At 40.7% G+C, this 27,591-nt stretch overlaps 1 protein-coding gene across 1 annotated transcript in view; it reads left to right on the top strand.

Annotated features, from left to right (window-relative positions):
• Positions 1 to 27,591, top strand: part of LOC149436041 (cryptic protein-like) — a 91,572-nt gene that overhangs the window by 50,593 nt on the left and 13,388 nt on the right. Inside the window, exons 2-3 of the mRNA XM_089662098.1 lie at positions 21,868 to 21,914; positions 24,938 to 25,108. Of these exons, the coding sequence (XP_089518224.1) occupies positions 21,868 to 21,914; positions 24,938 to 25,108 (218 nt within the window). The remainder of the gene's footprint in view (positions 1 to 21,867; positions 21,915 to 24,937; positions 25,109 to 27,591) is intronic.

The raw sequence follows: 27,591 nt of genomic DNA, 5'->3' as shown, positions 1-27,591 counted from the left end.
CCAACCTATCCTTCCAGCCCCAAGTCCAATCTTTAACAAACTCGTGCAGACTCCACCTCCGCAACATCGCCGAAATCCGCACGTTCCTAACCCCAGAAACCACTAAACAGCTCATCCACTCCCTCATCATATCACGACTTGACTACTGCAACTCCCTCCTCACTGGCCTGCCTCGCCGCTGGCTATCCCTGCTTCAGTCGATCCTGAATACGGCTGCCAGACTCATTCACCTTTCCAACCGCTCCGTTTCCGCCACCCCCCTCTGCCAATCCCTCCACTGGCTTCCGATTGCGCAACGGATCAAATTCAAAATCCTAACACTGACGTACAAAACTGTCCACCATACTGCCCCGTACTACATCACTGACCTAATATCCAAGTACCGCCCAGCACGCACACTCCGCTCCTCACAAGACCTCCTTCTCTCTAGTTCCCTGGTCTCCTCCTCCCACGTCCGCCTCCAGGACTTCTCCAGGGTGTCACCCATCCTCTGGAACTCCCTGCCCCAACCCATCAGATTATCACCTACTCTCCTCTCCTTTAGGCGCACCCTGAAAACCCACCAAATTTTGCACTTTAGTTTTAGTAAACCAACCCCTACAACTTAATGCACATCCACTGCTTTCTGCTTTGTTCTTATTGGGAACCCATCAAAGTAAAAATATTGCTATTGCTGCACTTTTATGAAGACTGCCATAGGGCTGTTATCCTGGTTATGGTTCACTGGGGTTGATTTACTAAAGACAGTTCAAAGGGAATTTTCACTTAACCCAGTGAATGTGGTGAACATTGAGTTTGCAAAGAATGCCCAATCACAGGTTGGGCAGAACTAGACTGTTCAATGGGAATTTTCACTTAACCAAGTGAATGTGGTGAACATTGAGTTTGCAAAGAATGGCCAATCACAGGTAAGGAAAGAAAAAAAAACTATTTTTGCTTGCATGACTGTATGATGGAAGTCAGCAGAGCTTCACCTCATTCACTAAGCAAAGGAGAAATTCATCTGCAAAGTGAACAGCCTTTTTGCCTTTAGTAAGCCTGGCCTATGACACTATGAAATCTGAATGTAAGATCTTCTTTAGATCTAACATCAATTATGCAGTGCAAGAGCCTGCCTGATCTGATACAAATTGAATGGATTGTATGGTTGTGCCTATTCCATTGAAGTGGATTTACTAAAGGCAAAGAGATGATGCACTTTGCAAGTGCATTTGCACTAATTTTTCCCAGAGCTTAGTAATGGTGCTAAAGCGTCAAAACAATATCCAATCATGTGCAAAGAAAATAAAAAACAGCATTTTTTTGTTTGCATGTGACTGGATCATGGAGATCAACAGAGCTTTAGCACATTCACTAAGCTCTGGGAAAAATAAGTGTAACTGCACTTGCAAAGTGCACAGTCCTTTTGTCTGTAGTAAATCCACCCCTATGTTTTGATGAATCCAAAGGAGATTGCAGAGAGTTTGTACAGATTGTAGCATTCCTAGATGGCAAACTCTAAGGAGCAGGGCCCTCTGATTCCTCTTGTACCAAATTATAGTGTAACTGTAATGTCTACCTTCATTTTGTAAAGTGCAAACTGTTGCCGCTATTTAAATCCTGTATAATAATAATAGCAATCAATCACTAACCAAGAAAAAGAATTTACCTATCCAGATTCCTAACAGTTCTATTTTTTTGTATGCTTCAAGGTGAGAGACTTCCTTAATAGTAAAGCAAGTATCAGTACTACAGACCTGGATTATGTCCATTTAACAGGAAACTAGAATGTTATTAGGTCAGTGTTAATTTATTTGTTTTTATTTAAAGATTATACTTGTTTGAACTGTTGTTTAATATTCATTTTTTACTATCTATATACAATCCAAATTTTACATATAAATATTTAATATATGACAAAGGGTTCTCAGAGAGTTGTCGATTATCTAAACAGACAGCACTGCAGAAAATCTTACTTTGGAACTTGCTATGGCAATACTTAGTAGTGATAAAACTTGTCCATTCCTTTCTGCCTCCCACATATTTCTATTAGCCTATCACAACAATGAGCCCTATTACTTGCCAACAAAATGAGCAACCAGGCAGCAGGGTATGTATCAGGCTGTCTGTAGATCAGAATGCCCCCTCCCCCCTTCTCCCAGGTGGGTCAGCTCTTGAATAAGGCTAAGATTTTTGGTTATCCATACCCCCCCACCACCACCACCACCTTTAAACTTACCAAGTACTGTGGTACTATAATGAGTCGCAATTTCCTTTACATGTGTTAGTGACATCATAGCAGATGGCAGTTAAAGCTATAGACCAGTTGTATCGTGTATAAATATATATATTTTATATATATATATATATTGTATATATACCATGATTCGACAGCACCAGCTGTGTGAATCGAAGCGCTATCATCTTGGTAAATGGAGCTGTCTTCAGGAAACAATGACTGCACCATGGGGCGCACATGGTCGGCCAAAATTTGTACATAGTCGCTGGAAGTGACTCTACCTTTCAAAGTGATGATGGAGCCTGCAGAATACCAAGATATGGCTGCCCAAACCATAGCAGTCACTGTGCTTTACCATTGCCACAAGACAATCCTAGTTGTAAGCCTGGACTGATGTTCGCCACACGTAAACACATCTGGTGGTTGGAAACAGTGTGATGCTCGATTCATCGGACCATATTACAGTCTTCCATTGATTGATAGTCCACGATTTATGGTTTTTGCACCACACTCTCCTCTTCAGACACAGCCGATGACTGATCAGTGCACCTCTGCCGGTACCATGTGAACACTGTGACCAATCACAGCAGGTCACAATACAATTGTAAACAATGGATGGCTTCCTTTCATGCCATCCATTGTGTACAATTGTGTTGCTAGCTATGATTGGTCACAGTGATCACTTTGTAAAGACTGGGCCAATCACAACCCATCTGTGCCATGTAGATAGCTGTAGCCAATCACAGCTAATCACAAGAAAAAAAACTGAATTAATCAATTTTATTTAGTAAAATGCTTGCTTGTAGCAATGAAATCCATTTCTATAAGCAATCATAATGTGTAAAAAACAATACTGATCACTTCCCTAGAGCAGTACAATGTTACTATGGTAACATTATATTGCTTTGGTCACAGTGTAAAAAAATATTTTCATGCAGTAATTTATCGTACGGTAGCTGGTAGTTAAGGAAGCCAGTGGTGGCTTCCTTAACAACGGATGACTCTTCAGCTGTCAGCGAGTGTCCCACTGATGCTGAATGTAAACAAAACATGCCAGAAATTACAAATGATGGAAAAAAACAGTGTAGGGCTCCCCCCATCCATATCAGGCCCTTTGGCCAAAAATTAAAAAAAAAACTGCCCTTAGGTTTAGTATGGATTTTGGGGGAACCCCAAACCAAAAGAAAAAGAAAAAAAAATGGCGTGCGGGTTTTTAAAAAATGTTGGCATGGAGTTCCCCTTAATATTTGAATCAGACCCCTCGCTGCATATGAAAAAATACCGCATGTGATAACGCCAGCAAAACCCTGGTGATAAATATCGCAATTTTTTTTTTCTTTTTGTCCTGTTTGTGAATTGGACTTAACAGCTTACAGTATGGTTTGTTTGCAGTATTTACCGACACCATTTTTAATTTTGCATTACATACTGTAGAATCGTTATTTATTTTTTATGAATTGAACATTTTGTTAACGCATGTGATAATTTATGCAAATGAGTGACGTGACAGTGTTATCGTATGCGGTAACCTTTAGTGAATAGACCCCAATGTTACATTTCTCAGTTCTAGACAAATAAAAAATGACCTTACAAAATTTTCCTTCACAAGCCTACTATGAGTGTGTGGCCCTGCAATAACATCACAATGGAGGCCATCTGAAGTCAGCTTTTAACCACTTGCCACTTGGTCACAGTAGATTTAGTGTGACTGAGCGGCAGCTGCAGGCTCTGCAAAGTACATAAATGTTGCAAGCTTGCTTCCGTGTTTGGGGCGCACATGATTGCACCCTGTGCTAGCCAATGCATTGGTTGGAGACAGTGCAATTTTATCAACAGTTTACAAACACACAGGACTCTGTACACAGAGCAGCGATCTGGCTGTTTCTTCTCCATGCAAAACGGGGAAAAAAAACAGCCAAATCTGTTAGTAAAACCAGTACATATTACACACATAACAATGTTAGGCACACAGTTAACCCCTTGATTGCCCCTAGATGTTAACCCTTCCCAGGCAGTGTCATTAGTACAGTGACAGTGTACAGTTTTATATCTGATCACTCAATTAGTGTCACTACTGATGTCAGTTATTCAGTTAGTGTACCTCCCAGAAAGGGTCTGTTAGTGCCAGATTACCTGCTACACTCCTATTATAAGTCATTGATCACCACCATTACCAGTATAGTGTCATAGCTCCATAAATTCCAGTATATATACCATAGTTTGTAGACATTATAACTTTCACACAAACCAATTGATATATACAGTTATTGTGCTTTTTTTATTGTGCTTTTTTTTTTACCAAAGATATGTAGCAGAATACATTTTGGCCTAAATTTATATATTTTGGCCTATATTGATATATACAGTTATTGTGCTTTTTTTATTGTGCTTTTTTTTTACCAAAGATATGTAGCAGAATACATTTTGGCCTAAATTTATGAAGAAATTAGATTTTTTTATTTTTATTTTTTATTGGACAAAGATTCAAATCACTTACACACCCTTCACACTTGTGCGACTTGTCATGCGACTTTGGACGTCAAAGTCGAATGACAAGTCTACCCTATGTTTTCCAAAAATAAACACTCATATACACTATATTGCCAAAAGCATTGGGACACCCCTCTAAATCATTGGATTCAGGTGTTCCAATCACCTCCATGGCCACAGGTGTAGAAATCAAACACCTAGGCATGAAGATTGCTTCTACAAATATTTGTGAAAGAATGGGTCGCTCTCAGGAGCTCAGTGAATTCAAGCATGGTACTGTGATAGGTTTCCACCTGTGCAATAAGTCCATCCATGAAATTTCCTTGCTTCTAAATATTCCACAGTCAACTGTTAGTATTATTGTAACAAAGTGGAAGCAACTGGGAACAACAGAAACTCAGCCATGAAAGGGTAGGCCACGTAAAAAGACAGAGCAGGGTCAGTACATACTGAAGTGCACGGTGCGCAGAAGTCGCCAACTGTCTGCAGAGTCAATAGCTAAAGACCTCCAAACTTCTTGTGGCCTTCAGATTATCACAACAACAGTGCTTAGACAGCTTTATGGAATGGTTTCCAAGGCCAAGCAGCTGCATCCAAGCCTTACATCACCAAGTGCATAAAGCAAGGTCCATAGAGACATGGGCAAGTTTGAGGTGGAGGAACTTGACTGGCCTGCACAGAGTCTTGACCTCAACCTGATAGAACACCTTTCGGATGAATTAGAGCAGAGACTGCAAGCCAGGCCTTCTCAGACATCAGTGCCTGACCTCACATATGCACTGCTGAAAGAATGGTCAAACATTCCCATAGACACACTCCTAAACCTTGTGGACAGCATTCCCAGAGGAATTGAAGCTGTTATAGCTGCAAAGGGTGGGCCAACTCAATATTGAACCTTACTGACTAAGATAGGGATGCCATTAAAGTTCATGTGCATGTAAAGGCAGGCGTCCCAATACTTTTGGCAATATAGTGTATATGTGACTTAAAGTCGAAGCAACGTCAAAGTAGTTCATGCACTACTTTGGTCCAACTTTCATGCAACTTGAGGGTCATAGACTTCAATATTAACCCTCATAAATTGTATGAAAGTCATATCTGAATGTTTTACATGCAACAGTGATGAAATAGTGGGTCCAACTTTGCAAAGGGACAATAAGTCACATTCAAGTCACACCCATCCAATGTTGTGTCAAAGTTGCACTCCAAAGTTGTGCAACTTTTGGAGTTGTACAAGTGCGAATAGAGCCTTAGAGGTCTTTTTGAAATGTTTATTGATTAAATAGAATCAAATACAGCAAATACATTTCAGGTTTGAGCAGTGGATACTATTAGGATCATGATGGGAATACCTATGTTAGAGCTTGATAAAGACTGTCAAATCTTAACGGCGTTATGAACTGCTGGCTGGATTTGGGTGTGATATTGGTGATTAAAATGTAATTGTTCTTGTCGGTAACACTGTTTGTTTATTTTCCATTTTAATTACAATTAGAAAAAAAAGAAGCATGGAAAAAAAAGAGCTGAGAAATTTGCAAAGCATCAGATATTGAATTATATTGATCTATTCTCTCATCTCAGGGCAGCACATTGGCTAAATGGTTAGCACTTCAGCCTAGGGTTGCTGGTTTGAATCCCTACCATGACACTTCCTGCCTGGAGTTTGCATGTTCTCCCTGTGCCTGGGTGGGTTTCCTCTCACACTCCAAATACATGGTGGTAGGTTCATTGGCTCCTGTCTAAATTGGCCCTAGTATGTGTACAGATTGTATGAATGTGAGTTAGGAACCTTAGATTGTACACCCCTTGAGGGGTAGGGACTGATGTGAATGGACAATATATATATATATATATTTATGTCAAGCGCTGCATAAACTGATACCACTATATAAGTACCTGAAATAAATAAGTCTCTTCCTAGTGCCTGCTTAGGCTATGCCCATAACTTTCATATAATAGATGCCATCCACGTTGGTGCCATATACATAGATTTTGTATTAAAAAACATTATAAGCACTATTTAATAAAGGTCTAGTTAAAATATGTGCTAGGCTGTATTTCCGAAACAAAAGTGCAAGTTTGCTTTAGTTTTAAAATTGCTCAAAAATTAAAATGACAAATTGATCAATCTCTTTCAATCAGCATTTTTCTTAGTCTACCTTCTTCTGTTTAAAGATAACACTGTTTTGCTTTTGCCTACTAGCCTAAATCTCCAAATTCTTCTTTTGTGCTAGATTTTAATTTGCTAAACACTGTCCTACAAATCAATAAGAATGTGTGCCAACAGGAATTTGCTTGCTTCATGCCATGTGCAAGATAAGTGATTACATGCATCAGCCTTATGGTAATCTACATTCTTCAACAGTATATTGAAAAGTCTGTCTTGAAAAGATGCACAGAAGTTAACCTTGCCTACAAGCCAACAAGTTCAATAAGCTGTTGCTTGAATTTTTAGATGTATAAAGAAAATGAACAGATGGCGGTTTACTCTTTCTGAAAGCAGTACAACTTGATGTAAACACAATGTTAGAATTTATTATGGTCCCAATGTAAGAGAACTCTTGAAAATGTAATTTCATTACTGTGTAATGCTCTGTAATAGCCAATCATTTTCATAAGTTGCTATTTTTATGCTGGTCTCAAGCAAGACTATAGTTACCTATTACTTTGTGCAAACTGTACACTCTGCAAAATTGAATAGATCTACATTACGTTGGGAGTGTGAGATGAGTAGAAGGGGTGGGGCTAATCACAGCACACATGGTGTGTGTGGCCAAATTGCACTAACAGTGGGAAAAACTTAATGAGACAGAAGTACATTATGTACAGTGTGCATGGGTCAAGCATGCATAACACACAAAGTGCAAGGGACAGAAGTGAGTAATGCACAGAGTTCATGGGTCAGGAGTGAATAATGTACAGAGTGCAGGATCCAGGAGTAGGCATTGCTCAAAATGCAGGGGTAATAAGTAATTTATGCACAGAGTGCAGGGGTCAGGAGTAAGTATTGAACAGAGTGCAGAGTTGAAGAGTAAATGAATGAGTGGAATAATAAAATAAACCTCATCATTAGTAGTAATAAGAATAAAGTGTTGGTGCAGACACTGGCATTTCACATTTGCCTCACTGAGAAATCAACTTTAAAAAGGAAATATAGCTAACGTTATTTTGGCTATGCTTCTGTAAGTTACAGGAATACAGTTTGTTCTGCACACCTGTGACCTGTGTTCAATTGACAGCGGGCTAAAGTTGCTGTCGGCTGACGTCACTCAGCCAGTCCATTCTCTGAAAAGATCCCAATCATATGGTTGTGATCCACCCAGAAGCCTGGAACGGCACCTGGAGTAGCCTTTCACCAATCTGCTTAGAGTCTGCGCCAGCCCCTCCACCCCCTCCACAACCTAGCACTCCAGTTAGCGATAGAGGGGCAGCAGAGTGGAGGGGAGAACTGAGCAATCAGCAGTGTTTGATCACTCAGTGCTCACTACAGAGCCAGCAGGGGATAAATGTAGTAACAGATCAATGCTGCATCCACCTAGGTGAGTATCAATTTTTTAAATCCATACTTTTCTTTTAATGTCTTGAAAGCTGCTGCTTTTACATTCAAAGTCAGACAGTGTATGTGGTAATTCACCCAGCCCTCCTCCATCCCTCCCTCCTACTCTCCAGGCAGCCAGTGTGATAGACAGGCCAACCAGGACTCAAGTCTTGTGATGTACCAATGTCATTAACTCATATTGCTTACAAACAATGCAGACTGATGGAAATTTCAGCTGCTTACCTCCTGAAAATAAGAGACAAACTGCATCCTGTATTGAATCAATTTAGGACCAAGCTGTAAACTTTGAGATCTGGGACAATCCTACAGTATATTATTATTATTATAATACAGGATTTATATAGCGCCAACAGTTTGCGCATTGCTTTACAAAATGAAGGTAGACATTACAGTTACAAAACAATTTGGTACAAGAGGAAACAGAGGGCCCTGCTCATTAGAGCTTACAATCTAGGAGGAAGGGTTGAGTGATACAAAAGATAATAGCTGTATGGGGGATGAGCTGATGGAGGAAATAAATGGCGGTTTACTAGTTAGAAGCAGGATAGACTTCTTTAAAGAGAAAGGTTTTCAAGAATCGTCTAAAGGTGGATAGATTAGGAGACAGCTGGACAGATTGGGGTAGAGAGTTCCATAGGATGGGAGAAGCTCAGGAGAAATCCTGGAGGCGAGCATGGGAGGAGGTGACACAGGAACTAGAGAGCAGAAGGTTAGTGATGTAGCTGGGGGCAGAGTTGTGGATGGCTTTGTAAGTTGTTGTTAGTATTTTGAATTTTATTCATTGAGCGAGTGGAAGCCAGTGGAGGGATTGGCAGAGAGGGGTAGCAGACACTGAACAGTTGGTAAGGTGGATGAGCCTGGCAGCAGTATTCATGATGGACTGGAGGGGGGATAGCCTATGTAAAGGTAAGCCAATGAGGAGGTAGTTGAAGTAATCGAGTCAAGAGATTACCAGGGAGTGAATTAGGAGCTTTGTGGTATCATTGTTTAACCCCTTGACGCCGATGTAACACAAATATGCGGCCTTACAGAACTGGGCTTTTTACCATGGGGCCGCATATTTGCGTACCTGTCTTTCTGCTGGGACCGTGGTGTCACTGAGGGCACTGGGTCCCGTTCTAATGATCAGGACCTGGGACTCCCGATTCCGGGTCACATGATCGCTGTGATAGCCTCTGATTGGCTATCGCAGTGATCAGTCACTGTACAGCCCGGCCCCCTTGTTTTTTTTCTCTCTATGAATGGAGGAGAGAGATACATTATATCTCTCTAACTCCTGGTATAGTGGGGGAAAAAAATGTTTGTAAAAAAAAGTAAATAAATACATTTTATATATATATATATATATATATATATATATATATATATATATAAAAGAAATAAAGGAAAAATACCTAGATCAAAGTTTGATCTAGTTCAGTGCCAGGGTAAATGTTTGGGTCAAGGTCAGGTTGAAAGGTCAAGGTCAAAAGGTCAGGATTTAAAAAAAAATTCAGTGTCAGTGTGTTTTAGGTAAAAAAAGACAAAAACAAAATGTGCACTATTATTTCTGGGCTGTACTACGGGTACAAACAACAAATAACATACATACATGTGGTATTGCAGCGATCGTCAAGAGCTGGAGAATTTATTTTGGGTTGTTCTTTGGTGGTAGGTTATGGTAGTAAGAAGAAACACACAGCTAAATAAAAGAAAATTATTTTTTTTTACTGTTTTGTGCCAGTTTTCCTTTGATAATAAAAAAAATCAGGAGCTATCCTTTACCATTTACCACCAAATGAAAGCCCAATTTGTCCAGAAAACGTGGTATAATTCACCTGGCTGTACAAAGTAGTTGAGATGATGTGTATGGTTTTACTAACACATGTCAGTGTTGCAAAATTGTGCTTAGGCATTTAGATTTGTTTTACCCATAGGCGTGAAGGGGTTAAAAAGGGGCATATTCTGGAGATCTTGCGGAGGTTGAGGCGTCATGATTTGGGCACGGATTGTATGTGGGCCTGCAGGGATGGGTTCATAGTGGTGCTACTGATCCTCACTGAGAAATCAGGCGAAGAGGCTCCCGGGGATGGTGATTGTGGTAACCCTACTGCAGTAGAGCATGCTGTATCACACACTACAGTATGGGCTCCATTCACATAGCTTTACACATGCCTAAAACAGTCTATTTTCAACCATGTCACTGTAAATTTCAGATCTTATTGGACTCAAATGACATTAACAGATTTTTAAAATAATTATCCTTATTGTGGTGTGGTAACTTTTTGAATTGAGTCTTCTGTGAGAAAGAATCCCAAGGATTACAGGTAGAGTTAATTTAAGTGGAACCCTATGAGTAGAGAGCATCACTCTTTGCATCATGTTCTCTGCACTGACTCTACTCTTTCTACCAACACTAATCTCCTGATGCGTAAACCACTAAGACACCGTCACTATGCATTGCACCTATATATGACATCTGTTAAACTGATATCAATCAGCCTATATGAGTACAATTTCAAAAAGTTTACTACAGTTGTGTAGGTAAGGAAATAACTAAAACAGCACTTTAACAAAGTAGCAATTAAGCAATAAGCATTTGTTAGGAGAACAGAAGAGTGACTGAGAGCTATGCTTCTGATGTTCTGTCTATGCTCAAAGTCTAATCTATATACAGAGTATTAGATAATGTACAGGGCTAGGCACAAATGCCATGTCCAGGAGGTGGGAGTGGTTGGGGCTGGAGTAAAATCTTAGGCCATAGAGAGGGAAGAAAAGAGGTACAGATCTGGTGCCAGCTTATCTGTGGGAATGTGGAAATAATAGTCATCAGACAAGATTTTCTAACCTCTCTGATTCCTGTGTTCCTCTGAGAGCAGTCAGCTGGGCTAGGGCTGCTAGAAATTAGTTTATTGCCTCATTCAGCGGAGAATGGCCAAGTCGAAGACTGCAATGTCCATGTACAATGTAACGTCCATCGGCACCAGCACATAATACAAGATTCACATTAACCTTAACGATTATCATGGATAGCAAAGGGGACTCGAAAGCAAGGTCCCCATCCATTATCCTACAATTAGTTTTTTTTATTAATGTTTTTAACTTGATATCATCTCTTTATCTTCTACTTATCTGTTGGTACTCTAGAAATCCAGTGAGATCCTCACTCTGTGTGAGCTGAAAATACAGTATCTGCTGCAGTGAAATATCAAGCTGTATTGCCATCTCTTCCCAGTTCCGTTCTCCTGGACTACAGAGCACCTCCACCATTCCACATTTTCATAACATAAGGGGTAAGTGCTCTGTAGTCTAAGGGGAGAACTGGTCAGGGCTGAAAACACAGCCCGGAATGTCAGTGCAGCAGAGGCAGTGTTGTCAGCTTACAGGGCTTCTGACACAATCAACAGCTATTTTTCTGTATTTCCAGCATCTTTAATGAGACAAAACATGAGGAAATGTGCATATATTTCAGAATGCATTGCATAAGCTTTTTTATTTTGCCAATGCTGTACTCCACATAAAAATGAATGCCAGGCAAGGTAGTAATTAATTCAAAATGGTTATGCAAGGTATATACTGTATCTGGTATACACTATATATATATTAAGTGGCAGAGGTAACACAGCAAGGTTTAGATATAGATATTTACAACATAGCTGAAAATTTTTATCCATTCAATTGTATTATAAGCTCCAAAAGTATTAGCATGTTTTATACATTGTCTTAATAATTTAAAGCACATTTGTTGCCATGGTGAAATTATGCGTATTTTGAGTATATATTTTAACATTATGGAATGAGTCAAAAACAGTAACCTACAAGCCTGACTTAAATCCAGCAGGCATCTGCTCTATGGGACTATGGCTATGGTACTCTTGCACTGCAAGCTTGAATAAACACATACACGTACATGTGCACAGTGAATGGGAGTCTTCAACACATCTGGCAAATAGTACACAGACATTCAACATGTACAGTGTGGAATTCGTTTTCCACACACATTCAACATCCAAATAAGGCTGCTTTTGAACCCCCTGGTCCATTTAGGTGCATAAAGGAATGCACAAAATAAATAACTATGGCCAAGTCTCCATGCAATGAAATAAGCTTGCTACAAGCAATGCAGTGCAAAAAAGGAAGTTGAGCTGTCTGTACAAAAAAAGTCTTAAACATATGGGTATCTGTCATTGCAATTTGTATTTCGAACTGCAATGTTGCTTGATATGTTCATAACTGTTTCTATGCACTCCTGAACCCTGCAGCCTGTGCATAGCGCAATCCTGAACCTTGTGAGTAGCGCAATCCTGAACCCTGCACCCTGTGTGTAATGCACCTCTGGACCCTGTACCCTATGTCAAGCGCAATCTTGAACCTTGTGTGTAGTGCACTCCTGAATCCTGCACCCTATGTTAAGCACAATCCTGAACTCTGTGTGTAATGCATTCCTGAATCCTGCACCATGTGTGCAATGCAATGCTGAACCTTACTCCCAGTTCATAATGCACTCCTGAACCCTATACCCTGTGTGTAGCACAATCCTCAATCTTGAACTCTGTGCATAAAACACTCCTGAACCCTGCATCATGTGTGCAATGCATTGCTGAACCCTGCTCCCAGTTCATAATGCGCTCCTTAACCCTACACCCTGTGTGTAGCACAATCCTCAACCTTGAACTCTGTGCATAAAACACTCCTGAACCCTGCATCATGTGTGCAATGCAATGCTGAACCCTGCTCCCAGTTCATAATGCACTCCTGAACCCTGCACCATGTGTGTAGCACAATCCTCAACCTTGAACTCTGTGCATAATGCACTCCTGAACCCTGTATCCTGTGTGCAATGCAATGCTGAACCCTGCTCCCAGTTCATAATGCACTCCTGAACCCTGCACCATGTGTGTAGCACAATCCTCAACCTTGAACTCTGTGCATAATGCACTCCTGAACCCTGTATCCTGTGTGCAGTGCAATGCTGAACCCTGCTCCCAGTTCATAATGCACTCCTGATCTCTGCACCCTAGGTGTGGCACAATCCTGAACCCCATACATAGCGCACTCCTGAATCCTTCCAAATTCCTAAACCCTGCCATCCTCTGCAATATGCATTCCTGATTTTATTTAACAATGCCCTTTTAGGACCCTCCCACCATTAGAACAATTTGATCATGCCCACCATTTGCAACACAAAGCTCCATATTGTTATTTTGCCCCATGAGCGGGAAGAGGAGTGGGGAGCGTGAGTTCCTGCACCTATTCTATGACAAAAAAAGCCCTGGATAACAAATACAGTATGTGAAGACTTAAAAATTGTATGTGATACGGAAAAAATCTATATTCCAAAGACAATGCTGTAAAAACTTTTACAGATCATCAGTTTAGAATTAACCATATTTAATGGCCCTAAAATTGTTAATAGTACACCTGCATTTGTGGAAATATCCAATACGGGCGGCACAGTGGCTTGGTGGTTAGCACATCTGCCTTGCAGTAAATGGGTCATGGGTTCGATTCCTGACCATGGCACCTCCTGCATGGAATTTGCATGTTTTCCCTGTGCTTGCGTGGGTTTCCTCCGGGTGCTCTGGTTTCCTCCCAAATTCCAAAGACATGCTGGTAGGTTAATTGGATTCTGTCTAAATTGGCCATATTATATGAATGTGAGTTAGGGACCTTAGAGTGTAAATTGACAGCGCTATATACCTGAAATAAATAAATAACAAAAAATATTTTAAAAGGAATTTATGAAAGAAAAAAAACAAGTATTATGTAGCATTCATAATTAGAAAAAAAATTCAGCTAAAACCAGTAATTTAAAATGTCAATTTATAAAGCTCAGCATGAGATAAATGTTTAAAGATTTTAGAATTTCTATACTGTATCTGCTGTATATCACTTGTTGAATGTAGTATGGGACCAATCTGTTTACATAGTCTAAACAGATCAGGAACCCTGTGTGGCCTTCTCCACCTCTTGCTAATGATTTGTTGGGAGGAGCATTCAATGAAAGGAACACACTGATTGTCTTTTTGACCAAGGACCATATTGAAGAGTACCTGGAAGCTTTTGTCAACTGCTTGTGTCTGTATGCTATGGAGGAAAGGAAGAGGCTGCTTTTATTTTCTGTTGTGCAGGATATGTTCTTTCCGAGGCCCTGTGTGAACATGGATTAGCTTTACAGACTGGGATAACATTACAACATTTTTCTTACTTGGCTTTATTCATTACTAATCAGCTCAAGGAGAATTTTACCAAAAATTGGCTTTTCCAGAAAATGCACTGGAGAGACCATGTTAGGTAAGTGTTTGCACGAAACTAAATGCCCACAGTATGTACAATTTTGTATTGAATGAGCATGTCTGTTTTATTTGTGCTGTATTTGTTTATACAGATTTATATTGTAATCATGTTTAATTGTTTATAAATGGTGTCAGTAGCAAACATACATGTATATAATCAGGAATAAAAAGTCCCATACACGGCCAGCTAACTGGCAGTCTACCATGTCTATTTGGCCTTCAAAAGGTGGAAAATTTTGATGGGCATCCATGTGGAGATTTATGGGATAGGATGGAAAATACAGTCCATTAAAGGCAGGTCAAAATGATTACTATTTAACAAAAATATAAATATGCAATAAATATATTTTCCGCTAATATACAGTAACATTCTTCATTACAATACATATGTAAACATCATTCAAGAAGTATTCTTTAGCAAACTGTGTTAAGTTACAAACATATTTTGGGATTGTTTTATGCACTATTTTGGGTCAACTATTCTTTCCAATTGTTAGAGCTTTGAACAAAAACAGAAGTCTTTAAGACTGGAACAGCACTGTTTGATAAATGCTAGACTATGATGTGTTAAACTTTCATAAAAACTTTCCAAAAATTGGCCCCTGTACGGGCAGTCTCTGGCAGGGTGGATTATAATAGGAAGATTTGGGTGCCTACGACATCATGGATTGGAATATAAACCAGGAAAACTAGATTTTTTTAAAGTTAGTTTATTTTAGTTTTCAGCCTTATAGCTCTGGCAACACATGCATCTAGACTAATGCCTAGTACACACAGTCAGATAATCGGATGACTTATCATAAGTTTTTTTGTTACATGCTAGTCTCATACCCAAAATGAAAAAGTTACTAAAGTTACAAAAGTTCTCGAGATGACAGAATACAACTTCTGTAATGTGATGTAATGTATTGAATTCCTCCTAGATTGTAAACTCGAAAGAGCAGGGCCCTCGAACCCCTCGTGTTTTGTTTTGTTACTGTATTGTCTCATGTTCTGTCCCCCACTATAATGTACAGCGCTGAGCAAACCTTTTGGCGCTATATAAATACTGTATAATAATAATAATAATAATAATTGTATAGTTTCTGAGCATGCGTGGTCGTGATCGTGGTTTCTCAGTTTGTTTGATGAATACTGTACTGCTTAAACCCAAATAGTTTGCACTGTTATCGTCTTCCTTTGGATATTGTTACATGAACTGTCGTGATTGGCTGTTGAAAGCTGTGTACCAATGATTAGATTATCGTACGATCCCTCCGATTTCTGTCATTCGATTTTCTGATCGTGTGTACGGGGCATTAGACATCTAGGAGTGATTATTAAAACTGGAGATTGTAAAATCTGGGACATCTCAATCAGCTTCCAGGTTTTGTTGTCAAAGCTTAACTGAACAAACAGAAGTTAGAAGCTGATTGGCTGCCATGCACAGCTGCACCAGATTCTAAGTGCACCAGTTTTAGTAAATCTCCCTCATCGCCAAGTTATGAGAATGAATCTTTTGATAAATATACCCGCTGAAAAAGTAGATACAAATAAAAGTAAAATATGCAGAACTAAGTACAAATGTTAAAAGAGAAATATGTGTAATGCCTATACTGGCGTCCATGCTGTGAGTGGATTTAATACCTCTAAATTATAGAGTTAGAGCAAGCATGCAACCAGTGAAAGATACGAAATAATTTAGAACTCCTTATCACTATATGCTGTACTTGTTCAGGGTCAATAATTAACAAAGTATGACATGCAAAGGGCCAGCATCAGTGGAGTCCCTAGGCAGGTGCAGGGGGTGCAAGCCGCACCAGGTGACACCTATCGCATGGGGTGACACCGGACCCGCTCCAAGAAAAGGTAAGTTTTAAAGCAAGCCGACGATCCCCGCAGGATAGATCTGATCTACGGATTTAGCATAATGGATTGGAGTCTGATCCATTATGCTCCCCAATCCGCAGATCCGATCCATCTTGCGGGGATCATCGGCTTGCTTTAAAACTTACCTTTTCGTGGAGCTTGTGGAGAGGTCAGTTAACCCCATATAGGTTGCAAACCGACGATCCCTACAGGATGGTTCGGATCTGCGGATTGGGGAGCATAATGAATCAGACTCCAATCCATTATGCTCAATCCGCAGATCCGATCCATCCTGCGGGGATCGTTGGAGGGGTGACACCAGGTGTTACCGCACTGGGAGACACCAAACCTAGAGACGCCCCTGGCCAGCATGACAGCAAATGAACAAGCATTTCAGCAGGAGATGTCAGAAATGGCATTCTAATTATTTCTCTCATGGTAGACATATTTATTAATTTCCACCATTTATATAGTGGTTATATACTACATAGCACTTTCCTATAAGATGAAAAAAAACACTCCTATGTTTGCATGAACATATATACATGAATGCACAAATGTAATATTGTGGCATTCACTGCATTTTTAACATAAGACATTACAAAAAAGGCCAACTCTCAAATTAATCATCTCCTACAATATTGCTTTTTGACTTTGCTTGCCAATGTCACAAGTTATTACAAACGTTCATCACACTGCTGTCTAAACACATAAATAGTCCCAACTGTCTGCTTTGCTGCTTCCAAATCTGTTTGCTGAATACCAGATTATAGGGCCTCAGCAGGCACAATCTTAATTTTGCGAAGTATATTTTATCTATTAAAACACAGCAAGGCAATGTAACATTTTGAGCGTCTCAAAATGTTTTTTTAAATACTGTGGGAATTTACAGATTTGGATGTCAATTGCTACACTGAAAATGTCAATTTCCAATTAGGAGAGCTCTCAGTGCAATGCACAGATAGAGGCTTGAGCGGAGTGTAGAAAGCGGCCAGGAAGAAGCAGAGAATGATTTGGTATTGATGTTTGCGGAGACAAAATTACTCTGTTAAGCGTGTGGATAAAAACAATTAACTTTTCTGCCAAATCAACTGTGGTGTGCTCTCATGCTAATACTAATTGTTTCAGAGTTTTCTTAGTACAGTGTGTTAAGAGGCACGCTTTTTGATGGAGTTTTGCAATGACCTGTAAATATAGCCTGGGGCTTTTAAGATTTTCATTTTCACACATGGCTGCACCAGCTAGAAACTGCCGTAGCGTTTTTGTTACTTTTCATTACAAACTCCCCCAGTTCAGGTATCTTCGCTGCATTTCTCCTTCCTATTTCTTTGTCACACTGATTAAATGTTCCATTGCCAATGCTCCAGCAGCTTAGCATTAAAGGCTTGATATTTGGGATATCTAATTATCAGTGATCCCTGCAGCACCAGAGTGGCTCCCATGCTCTATTATTGATGTATTCACCCAACGGGAAGGGAAAGGAAATAATATTGGATTTTCATATCTCTTATATGATGAAATAAAATTTACAGTCCATCACATAAATGATTCTGGGTAAATCATGTCTGATCGTGTTTGTAATGTGTTGTTCTTTTATATAGGATTGAAAAAAATTTAGGATGTTATGAAATGCTCTTTTTTTTATAGTTTGTGACAAACAAAATGGCATATGTAGCAGGTTGTATCAATGAAGATTTTCAACATGGTTGCAATGGATGCAAAAGCCTAACATCCTGTTGGTTGGCTTTCTGTAGTCTTTTAACATTCCCATGTTTGCTACAAACTGCCTCTCTTCCTACAGCTGCTTTGGAAGATTATGACCATTGATATATTCCCACTGGTCAAAATGGTGGGCTGAGAAGGGTTGTGAGAACCTTCATTGTACAGTAAAGAGGGTCGTAACTTTGGTAACTCCATCCCACTAGGGCCTTTTTGACAGCCAAGTTCCCTCATCAGAACTCATGGAAGTAGTAACATGGGTCAAGGCTCCTATGGAACAAGAGAATCTTTTTTAGGACCCCCACTTAATTTTTATTTGGTATGGAATCTTTTTACTTTCTAAATCTGTCAAAGAGTAGAAAAATCTGCCTCCTGCAAGCATAGTGTACCTTACTTTCTGTGAAAAAGCAGTGGTCTCTCTGCAGACGTTCAACATTCCATCTGCTGAAGCACACCTAGAGCTCTGCAATCAGCAAAGATCATTCTCCTTGCTGACTGGAGAACTCTAGCTCTGACTCAAAGCAGGTGTGCTGGACCTCAATAGAAAGACCACTGCTTCCAAATAGCATGGTGGAAGGAAACAACTTTTTCTACTCAGGCTGTGGCTGCCTCTTAGCATGGGTTCACACTGATACGGTGCAGAATTCGCAGTGGTTTCTGTGTGAATTCCGCACTGCATTACAATCGCACCCAGGGGCTAACTGACAACTCATGGGCAATAGGGGATCATGGGGCCCCTGTGTCCTTGCTCAAACTCAAAAAAGCCTATGAAAAAGGTACCAGGGGCATCTCATGGGGCCCCCTAATGACCCCGGTCCCTCGGGCAGTGCCCGAGTTTCCAAATGGTCAGGCCGCCCCTGATCGCACCCCACTCATGTAAACCGCTACGGGTGTGTATGTTAAGTTAACAACACCCTGAAATCGGTCCGCAAAACACGGTGCGATATGCAGAATCGGATCGCATAGGTGTGAATACCCATGCAATCCAATTCTAGTGGAGACCAAAAAAAGGGTCCTGCACCTCTTTAGTGCGGATGCAGTGCGATTTGAGCCATACAAAATGTATGTCTCAAATCGCGCCACACAGAATTTGCATGTGATTTGCACAGGAATGCGGTGCGGTTCCTGTGCGAATCACATATGATATGCTGCACTGCACAAGTGTGAACCCAGGCTCAAAGATAATAAACTGTAAGACTTTGAATGCCTTTTGGTTTAATGCACCTGGAACATATTTTGCTGATTTAAACTGAATGTATAGTTGGGCTTAAATAGAAAAAAATGAAAGTGGCTGTTGCAAAGAGCAGGCCAACAATCAAATGCTTCCTTTTATTTTTTTAACCAGCTCAAGAGAATAACAGGTGGAATGTGAATGACTGCTGTTGTGCACAGCATCACAATAGATCTTTCATTTTATTTTTTCACTAAATTCTTACATGTCTGTAAACATCATACTTTGAATACTTCGGTGAGATAAATAGAAAAAAAAGTGTGTATATATATATATATATATAAGAAATGTTAAACGCAAAAGGTTTTCCAGAAGATTAAATGATGGTCTCAGACGCAGACCTAATGTCTATGTGAATAGGGACATTTATAACTGCATACAAACTGGCCACAGCTACTCGTACAGTTTGTATGCTGCCATTGTAACCTTTAAGAGGATTTAAATGCCAGGAGGCGCAGGCGGAGGCAGGCTTTCAGACCTTGTGACCGCTGTGATTGAGCAACAGCTCCCTATTGCAAGTATACATTTGGAGCTGCATGTGGCATCTTAGTTATTGTGCTGGGAGTGCGCTCTCAGCACAGAAAAGCCTTCCCAATGGACACATATATGTGGCTGCCTGGCATTAAGCCAGGTCCATACGTCATACGGATCTGACAGCGGGGGGGTTTACATACATTGTCAGTGGCTGCAGACTCCTGCCTGTCAGTTGGAAGCATTTGGGCAGCTATTCTGATGCCAGATTGCTTCCACAAATCCCCGGTAGTGGTGCCACCCTACGCACGTTCCTGCCATATATCCCCGATATGTCCTCCCTCCTCCCCTCTTTGCTGCTGACCCAGAAAATGACGTACTTGACGTCACTTTCAGGTCCCCATGTCAGTTTTCCCCGCCAGTATGGCTGGGAATGAATGTATTGCAATGCGATCTGCATTACATTACATTCAGTGTTGCACAGAGGAGACATCCAGGGTGTTCTAGACCCTGGATATCTCATTAAAGAAAACCTTTCACGAAAAAAAATCATCACTTACTTTCTGTCCCCATGTGATGAAAAAACCCCACCCCCACATATAAGCATGTATGAAAGCGACGATTGTGAAACACACGTTATATATCGCCACGCATGCCGGCGTGGGAGAATAATTCTAGCACCAGACCCCTCTTTAACGATGAACTGATGACCTATAGGGGGCTTTTAAAGTGTCGAAATATAGGGCATTGACGTTTGTTGCCATTTTATGGGCGCACACAAATTTATGGTTTGACATTTTGGGTATCTATTTACTCAGTGAAACTTTGTTATATTTTTCAAAGAAATTGGGTAATTTAATGCATTTGAGTGCATGGGTGTAGCAATAGGGGTCACATGGGCCGTAAAGGTGACCCCACCCATGCTCCAGGGGGCCAGTGTGGCCTCTTTGTCAGGCTGTCATTAGGTTTTACATGTTCAGCTCGTCCCAGAAGCTCTAATGGAACGCCAGAAAGTTCATGCTGCAATGCTTCACATTCCTCCTCCTCAATCTGTCTGCGGTAGGTGGCCCAGTACATGGAGCAGAAGCCCAGTGGTTCCAGGACCCGAACCTGCTCACAGTCTGTGCTGTACTAGCCAGGTAGTGAGAGAGTCTGCACAGGGCTGAGCGGCTTGAGGAGTTGGAAGATGGCTTGTGATGGCTCAGGGCCTGAACCCTCTGAGTTTCTGGTTTCACCTAAGCCCTCTTCCTCAGTGGTGCATTCTATGCTCAGACCCCCACCCAGCTCAGTGCAGCCCCTCCCTCCCCGCCCTGCTCAATCCTGCACTTGCACTCAAGGTAGGGGCAAGCAGGCCACACTCTGAGCTGCCGGGTGAAAGCAGTGGGCTTCTATGTGAATCGGGTGAAAGCAGTGGGCTTCTATGTGAATCTGGAAGTCAGAGGGTCTTCTGCAGGGCCCAGACCAGGCTCTCTGAGTTACTTCTTTTACATACTAGCCTACCGCTTTCACCCAACAGCTTAAAGTGTGGCCTGCCTCCCCCAACCTTGTGTGTGCGTGCAGCCAGCAGAAGGAGTATCTTGGCGCACATTGAAAGAAGCAGGTGGTAGTGGAGGGGCTCCAGGTCAATTTTGCATCGGGGCCACAAGCCTCAAGCTATGTCTCTGTTTTTGTTCCTTTAAAATTAACAATATTTTTTTTTTCACTGAAATGTTGTGTTTCCTAGACCTTTGCGGTAATATTGTGTTTCATATAAAATTGGAACTACCGCTATGTGTGAATGAATGAATCTGTGTGTGTATACCCAGCTTAAATAAATACCCTCCTGATTAGAGAGATCCCAGGAAACACTGACCAATCACTCATTTCCATGGCTAATTTTATACTACCACTAGTACAATTGATGGCCTAGATAAATAACAAATACACCAAACATCCTTTGCTGTTATGCAGATTTCAGAACCCTTCCTCAGGTTTTGCTTTGCTGAAAAGGGTCAGTTTGTTTATATAGTGGGTCATGACACTAACACTAATACTGTGTTTTCTTTCTGTTTATCAGGCTCATTGTAATAACATTGACACTGATGGCTTTTCCCTTTCAGAGAGGTAAGCTTTATTCTGTGCTTTTAAGTTCCTAGCTGACAGCTGACACTGAAGGTGAATCTGATCATTTGGCAGCTTATTGTCTGATCATTAGAATACCTTCTTTTCATCCTATATGTATATCTATTGTTTTCTATATGTTCAAATATTCCAATGAAGGAGTCAGGACCTTCTGGTTATCTCTGTTTAGATCTGTTGTACCTGTAGAAATAAATGTAATATCAAACAAAGATGTGCAACCTGCCTGATCACTACAATATTCAACAGCATGCCAATACTCTCTTGCCAATAAGCTCCTTTGGCCTTTCCTCTCATATAGCACACAGGAGTGCATAGTTCTGTGACCCATTTTCAGCCGGCAGTGGGCTAAAGTCCGCTATCAGCTGACATCACTCTAAAGATCCAGACTCTAATGTTGGAATCCACCCAGATCCCTGACTGACAGCTGGGTCAGCCTCTCAGCATGCCACCGAGCGCTTGAGCCAGCAGCTCCCATTCCCTCCACAGTCCGGAATTCCAGTGAGCGCTGGAGGGCAGAGCAGAGAACCGGTGACACACACAGCTCTCTGCTCAGTGAGAACTGAGTGATCAGAGATCTTTGATCGCTCAGTTCTCAGTCTGATAGGCAGCAGGGAACAGATGCAGCTTCAGAACGATACTGCATCCACCCAGGTGAACTGTTTTTTCCAGAAACTTCTATTTCAAGGCAGAAGCAAACAGAAAAATGTGTAATTCTATTCTGCTAGTCTTGGGTATCACTTACCTCTCCACAGCTTGGCAACTGATACTCTCATTTGTTGGTTCAGCGCTGTAGCTATACTTACTTTATAGGTATAAGTACCTGTAATAATAATAATAATAATAATAAATAGTTAGCTGTTTGTAGAGGCTACATTTATTTCCCAGAAATACTGTAATTCTAAACTGTGAGGTCTTCATTGCACAGCCAAAAAACCTGTATGAGTAGGTACCAAAATGAGGTATTCAGCACACATTCCAAATGATCAACGTTTCTCTGACACTTGTTAAAAATGTAATGCTTATCAATTGAATACAGACTTCAACATCTGTTAGCACTAATCATCCTAGCTAATATCTTGCATTACTTCTGCTCACTTCATACTCAGGTAATTGCCATAGGTCAGTGATTTGCAATCTAAAACAAGTGCATTCGATGTATTGTAACTCCTGCTGCACATTTTACAGCCCTTAGTTTAGTTGCTGCCAATCGTGTAAAGTTGGCCATACATAGAATTTCAGCTGAATCCTTTGGCTAACAAGGACAAAGGTTAGTCTGTGGGTGGCTTAGCCTGAACCTGAGCTCAACACTACTGGGAATGTGTCAAAGACACATGATTTGAGATAAGTAGTGAAAGACTAACTGCACATATACAGCAAGCTGAACAGAAGGTAATTCCCTGGGGTGGGGGGGTACTTATATGGATTTTGAGGGGAACCCCACCCAAAAATACATGGCATCCACCCAAATTTAATACCAGATCCTCGAGATCAAGTACAGATTTTAAGTAGGAACCTTGTGTAAAAAGAAAAAAAAATGGCATTGGGTTCCTCCCCAAATCCATACCCAACACCTAATCAAAGCATGCAGCCTGGCAGACCAGGGAAGGGGGAGCAGCCTTCCTGCATCATAACAAGCAATATGCCCTCAACATGGGAGGGGAGAATGTTGATGGGAAAAAGGGTATCTTCCCCACAACCCAGGCCTGGCCCAATGATTGTAGAGATGTAGTTGGGACCTATTGTAATCTGGAAGCCCTTTTAAAGATAAGGGGGCACCCAGATATCTGGTCTCCCCCCCCATGTGAATGAGTAAGAGGTATATAGTACATATACCTCATACCATTTATAGTACCTATAAATATAGTATATTTGCACAGGAATGCGGTGCGGTGTCTGTGCGAATCACATGTGATATGCCGCACTGCACAAGAGTGAATCCAGGCTCACAAAGCAATGCCACATGTAAATAAACACACACAAATTTTTGACAATTCTTAAAAAAACAAAATAGGGATGCACATACCCATGCACCAAAGCCAAGGGGAGGATGAATAGTCTAACATTTATTAGGACTTAAATATGTGGTAGGACCATTGTGTGTGTTGTTTACTACTTATAGTTGGGGGACCACCAAACAACACTCCTTGAACCTCCAAACAAATTTAGACATAATATATAAATTACTAACACACTTATGGTGTCTTAATTGTTGGCATTGGGAGAGAGATTTTCATCCACCCTAGCACAATGGTACCATTTCTTTTTGATAGTATTTCTTGGAAATAAATTGAGTTCCCCTTATTGAGCCACACCTTTAGTGGGAGTAATTGATATATTATTTAAAAATTTGTTTGGAGGTTCAAAGAGTTTTGTTTGGTGGTATAGTGGGAGTCAGGGGTTGGGAGGAGGATGTATGGTGCTCAGGGGTGGACTGACCATTCGAGCACTCGGGTACTGCCCGAGGGCCCGGGATCAGTAGGGGGCCCCATAAAATTACCCTGGTACCTTTTTTATAGGCTTTTTTGGGTGTGTTTTGAGTGTGGGCAAGGACACAGGGGCCCCATGATCCCCAATTTTCCAGAGGACCCATAAGTTGTCAGTCCGCCCCTGATGGTGCTGGTTCACATTTACATTTATAAAGGTGAACCAACACTTTAAGCTCCTCCATAATTGTTATACTAGGACAGCAACTCCTAGATTGTAAGCTCCAAGGAGCAGGGCCCTCAAATTCCTCTTGTATTGAACTGTATTGTTGCTGAATTGTCTCCCGTTATATTGTAAAGTGCTGAGCAAACTGTTGGCGCTATATAAATCCTGTGTAATAATAATAAGTGTGCTCCTGGATGGATCAGAATTTTAAATAAAGAAAAATACTTAATGATATATTGCATCTAAGGCTGCAATGTATTATATTTTTTCTTGCGCTTAGATATGTTTTATTGCAAGCTCTGTCAACAATCATGATACTTTTTTGATGTCTTCTGTATATGTTTTCCCAATTTTAGGAAGTGCAAAGGCAAAATCTGAAGCCTTTAGTAACTTGTATGCAAAGTCTGAACCTCAACAGATAAATGTCAGCAGGGTCATGGATATGCTACATGAGATGAATAGAAGCTCTGGTGTCAGAAGGCTACCAAATACCGCAGCACTTATCCCTTTCACTGGTCTTACTGACAGTAAGTAGCCAGCCTCTATGAAATGTATATCTGTTAAATTACCACTAATGGATCCTGGAGAAATACAAAAGACATATAACAAATTTATTTTAATTAGGATGACATTTTCTCCAGTCATTTTGCACAAAATTGCTTTTGTATAAGTTCTAAAGTAAATGCTAGGTTTCTTTTTCTTAGGTAGTTAAATTTGAAGCAGTAGACAGAAATATATGGCATAGTTCCTTCTCTAGCCTAGCCTTCACTGTCAGCATCTTAATTCTAGCATGTGCACATGTTACAAAGTTCTCAGTCATGTGGAAACAAGTTGTGTTTTGAGTGGATTATCCTTTAATATGCTTAGAAAAAGGAAACTTATTATGTCACAAGCATTTTAGACTGAAAATATGTAAAAGCTTAACTCCAGTCAAAATTATCTTTTTTCTTATTTTTATGTGTGGAAGGCTTAGAACTTCTGTCAGAAGAAATCAGGGTAACATTTACCATTAACCACTTGAGCCCCCGGGCCATTTTTATCCTAAACACCTAAAAAAAATTTTCACTGATATCTTGGTTCCGCAAATTGCATATTTTGAGTTTTGAAGTTTACTCTAATACATTATACATATATTGTTTTTCTGGGGACAGCAAGGGTATTAATTTGGCTAAAGTTGGGTTTTGAAGCATAGCCGCTGTAGTATGTTATAGTACAAGCTGTTAGAAACATGTAAAACTTTATTTATAATTAAAAGTGCTTAAAGCTGAACTCTGGCCTTACATTTAGGCTTGCACAGCTGCACAAGTTCCTTTTCTGTACTGAAATTGCTTACTCTGATTCCATTGCTCACTGTGGTCTCCCTACAATGTGTGTTACGAGCTGCATCAACTCAGACAGACATTCCGGAACGGAGGACACCTGACATTATCTAGCTCTTTCTGCAGCCTGACTGCCCCTGGCCCACATCTTTCATTCAATGGACTTCAAGTGATATAAACGGTACATAAAATATGGTATACGTATCTGCTCTCTGCAATGGTTTTTCCCCAGAGCAGCAACAATCCTCTTCTTCTCAGGTTACCTAGTCATTCTCTTGGCTCCTCCTCCATGGTGAGTGCCCCCGTAACAAGCCACTTTTTATGGGGCACTCATATGTGCTTGCTCCCAGGGTCCCGTGTCAATGAACACACAGAGCGGGACTCAACCCCGCCCCCTCCTCACTGGCTGTAATTGACAGCTGCTGTCTCTGAGACAATGAGGAGGGAGAGAGCCGAGAGAGCTGTAACTCTCATGCAGATTTCTGGATCTAGATCAGGCTCAGGTAAGTATAAGGGGTGGCTGGGATGGGCCTGCACACAGAAGGTTTTTTTACCTTCAAGCATAGAATGCATAAAAGTAAGAACTCTTCAGCCTTTAGAACTACTTTTAGTTCTTTCAATCACAGAGGCTCAGCAGCACATATTGTTGTTATCTAAGGCAGTCTGCATGCAAATAGAGATTACCAAGAATTCCCACTCCTTCAGACTGACATCCACCCATCATTCATTTTGATAATTACATAAACCCTCCTGAGAGCCAGCCCATTGCACCCTCATAGAGCTGAGAGCTTAAGAGAGGAGTGCTATGTACAACACCATGCCAGCCCCTACATACTTGTTCACACTAACCTTTAAAGTGTATTTCCACTGTTGCAACCAAATTGAAATAACATATTTTTTATATTTGTTACATGCACCCTTTTTTAGTATAGTATACAAAATCTAAAAGCTGCTGGTTACCTTTTTTAGTGCTTTTTGCTTGCCTAAGTTTTCATGCACACTGGACGTTTTTACAGCTAAATGCTGATGCAAAAACACAAAAAAAGCTGAAAAACTCACATTTTTAACGTCACTTTACACAGCTAAGGTTGCCAGCATTATCAAATTGTTATTGTTTAGGAGAGGGCTGTGGATAATGTTTAACAAAACTAACCCTGTTTGTATTGTGTTTGCAGTTCTTCATTATCTGCTGTGAACTAGATTTGAACACTGTCTGTCCCAACAAGGGGTTAAAAATATAGAAACTGCCCTTCTGCCTTGTATGTTAATGAGGGGTAGTGTGGGGACAAAGACACTTGATACTGTCCAAAAATACTTTAGCTGGCCATAGATTGATCCTTCCTCCATCCACCCAGGCAAGGTGGATCGAGGAATCCGCTCTGCTAAGACATTGGCGTTGATTTGCTAAAGGCAAATAGACTGTGCACCATACAAGGTGCATTTGCACTCTGCAAGTACAATTGCTCCAGAGCTTAGTAAATGAGATAAAGATTCACTTTGCAAGGAATACCCAATCACAAGCAAGGAAAATTAAAAAAAAGCACTTTTGCTTGAACATGATTGGATGATGGAAGTCAGCAGAGCTTCTGCTCATTTATAAAGCTCTGGAGCAACTGCTCTTGCAGAGTGCAACTGCACTTTGCAAAGTGTACAGTCTATTTGCCTTTAGTAAATCAACCCCATTGTGTTCT

This window comes from Staurois parvus, unplaced genomic scaffold (genome assembly GCF_062004578.1).
Source record: "Staurois parvus isolate SC_StPar_1 unplaced genomic scaffold, SC_StPar_1.0 ptg001432l, whole genome shotgun sequence".
Taxonomy (NCBI): domain Eukaryota; kingdom Metazoa; phylum Chordata; class Amphibia; order Anura; family Ranidae; genus Staurois; species Staurois parvus.
The sequence above is the reverse complement of the archived record's forward strand: the minus strand, read 5'-3'. Positions and strand labels throughout refer to the sequence as shown.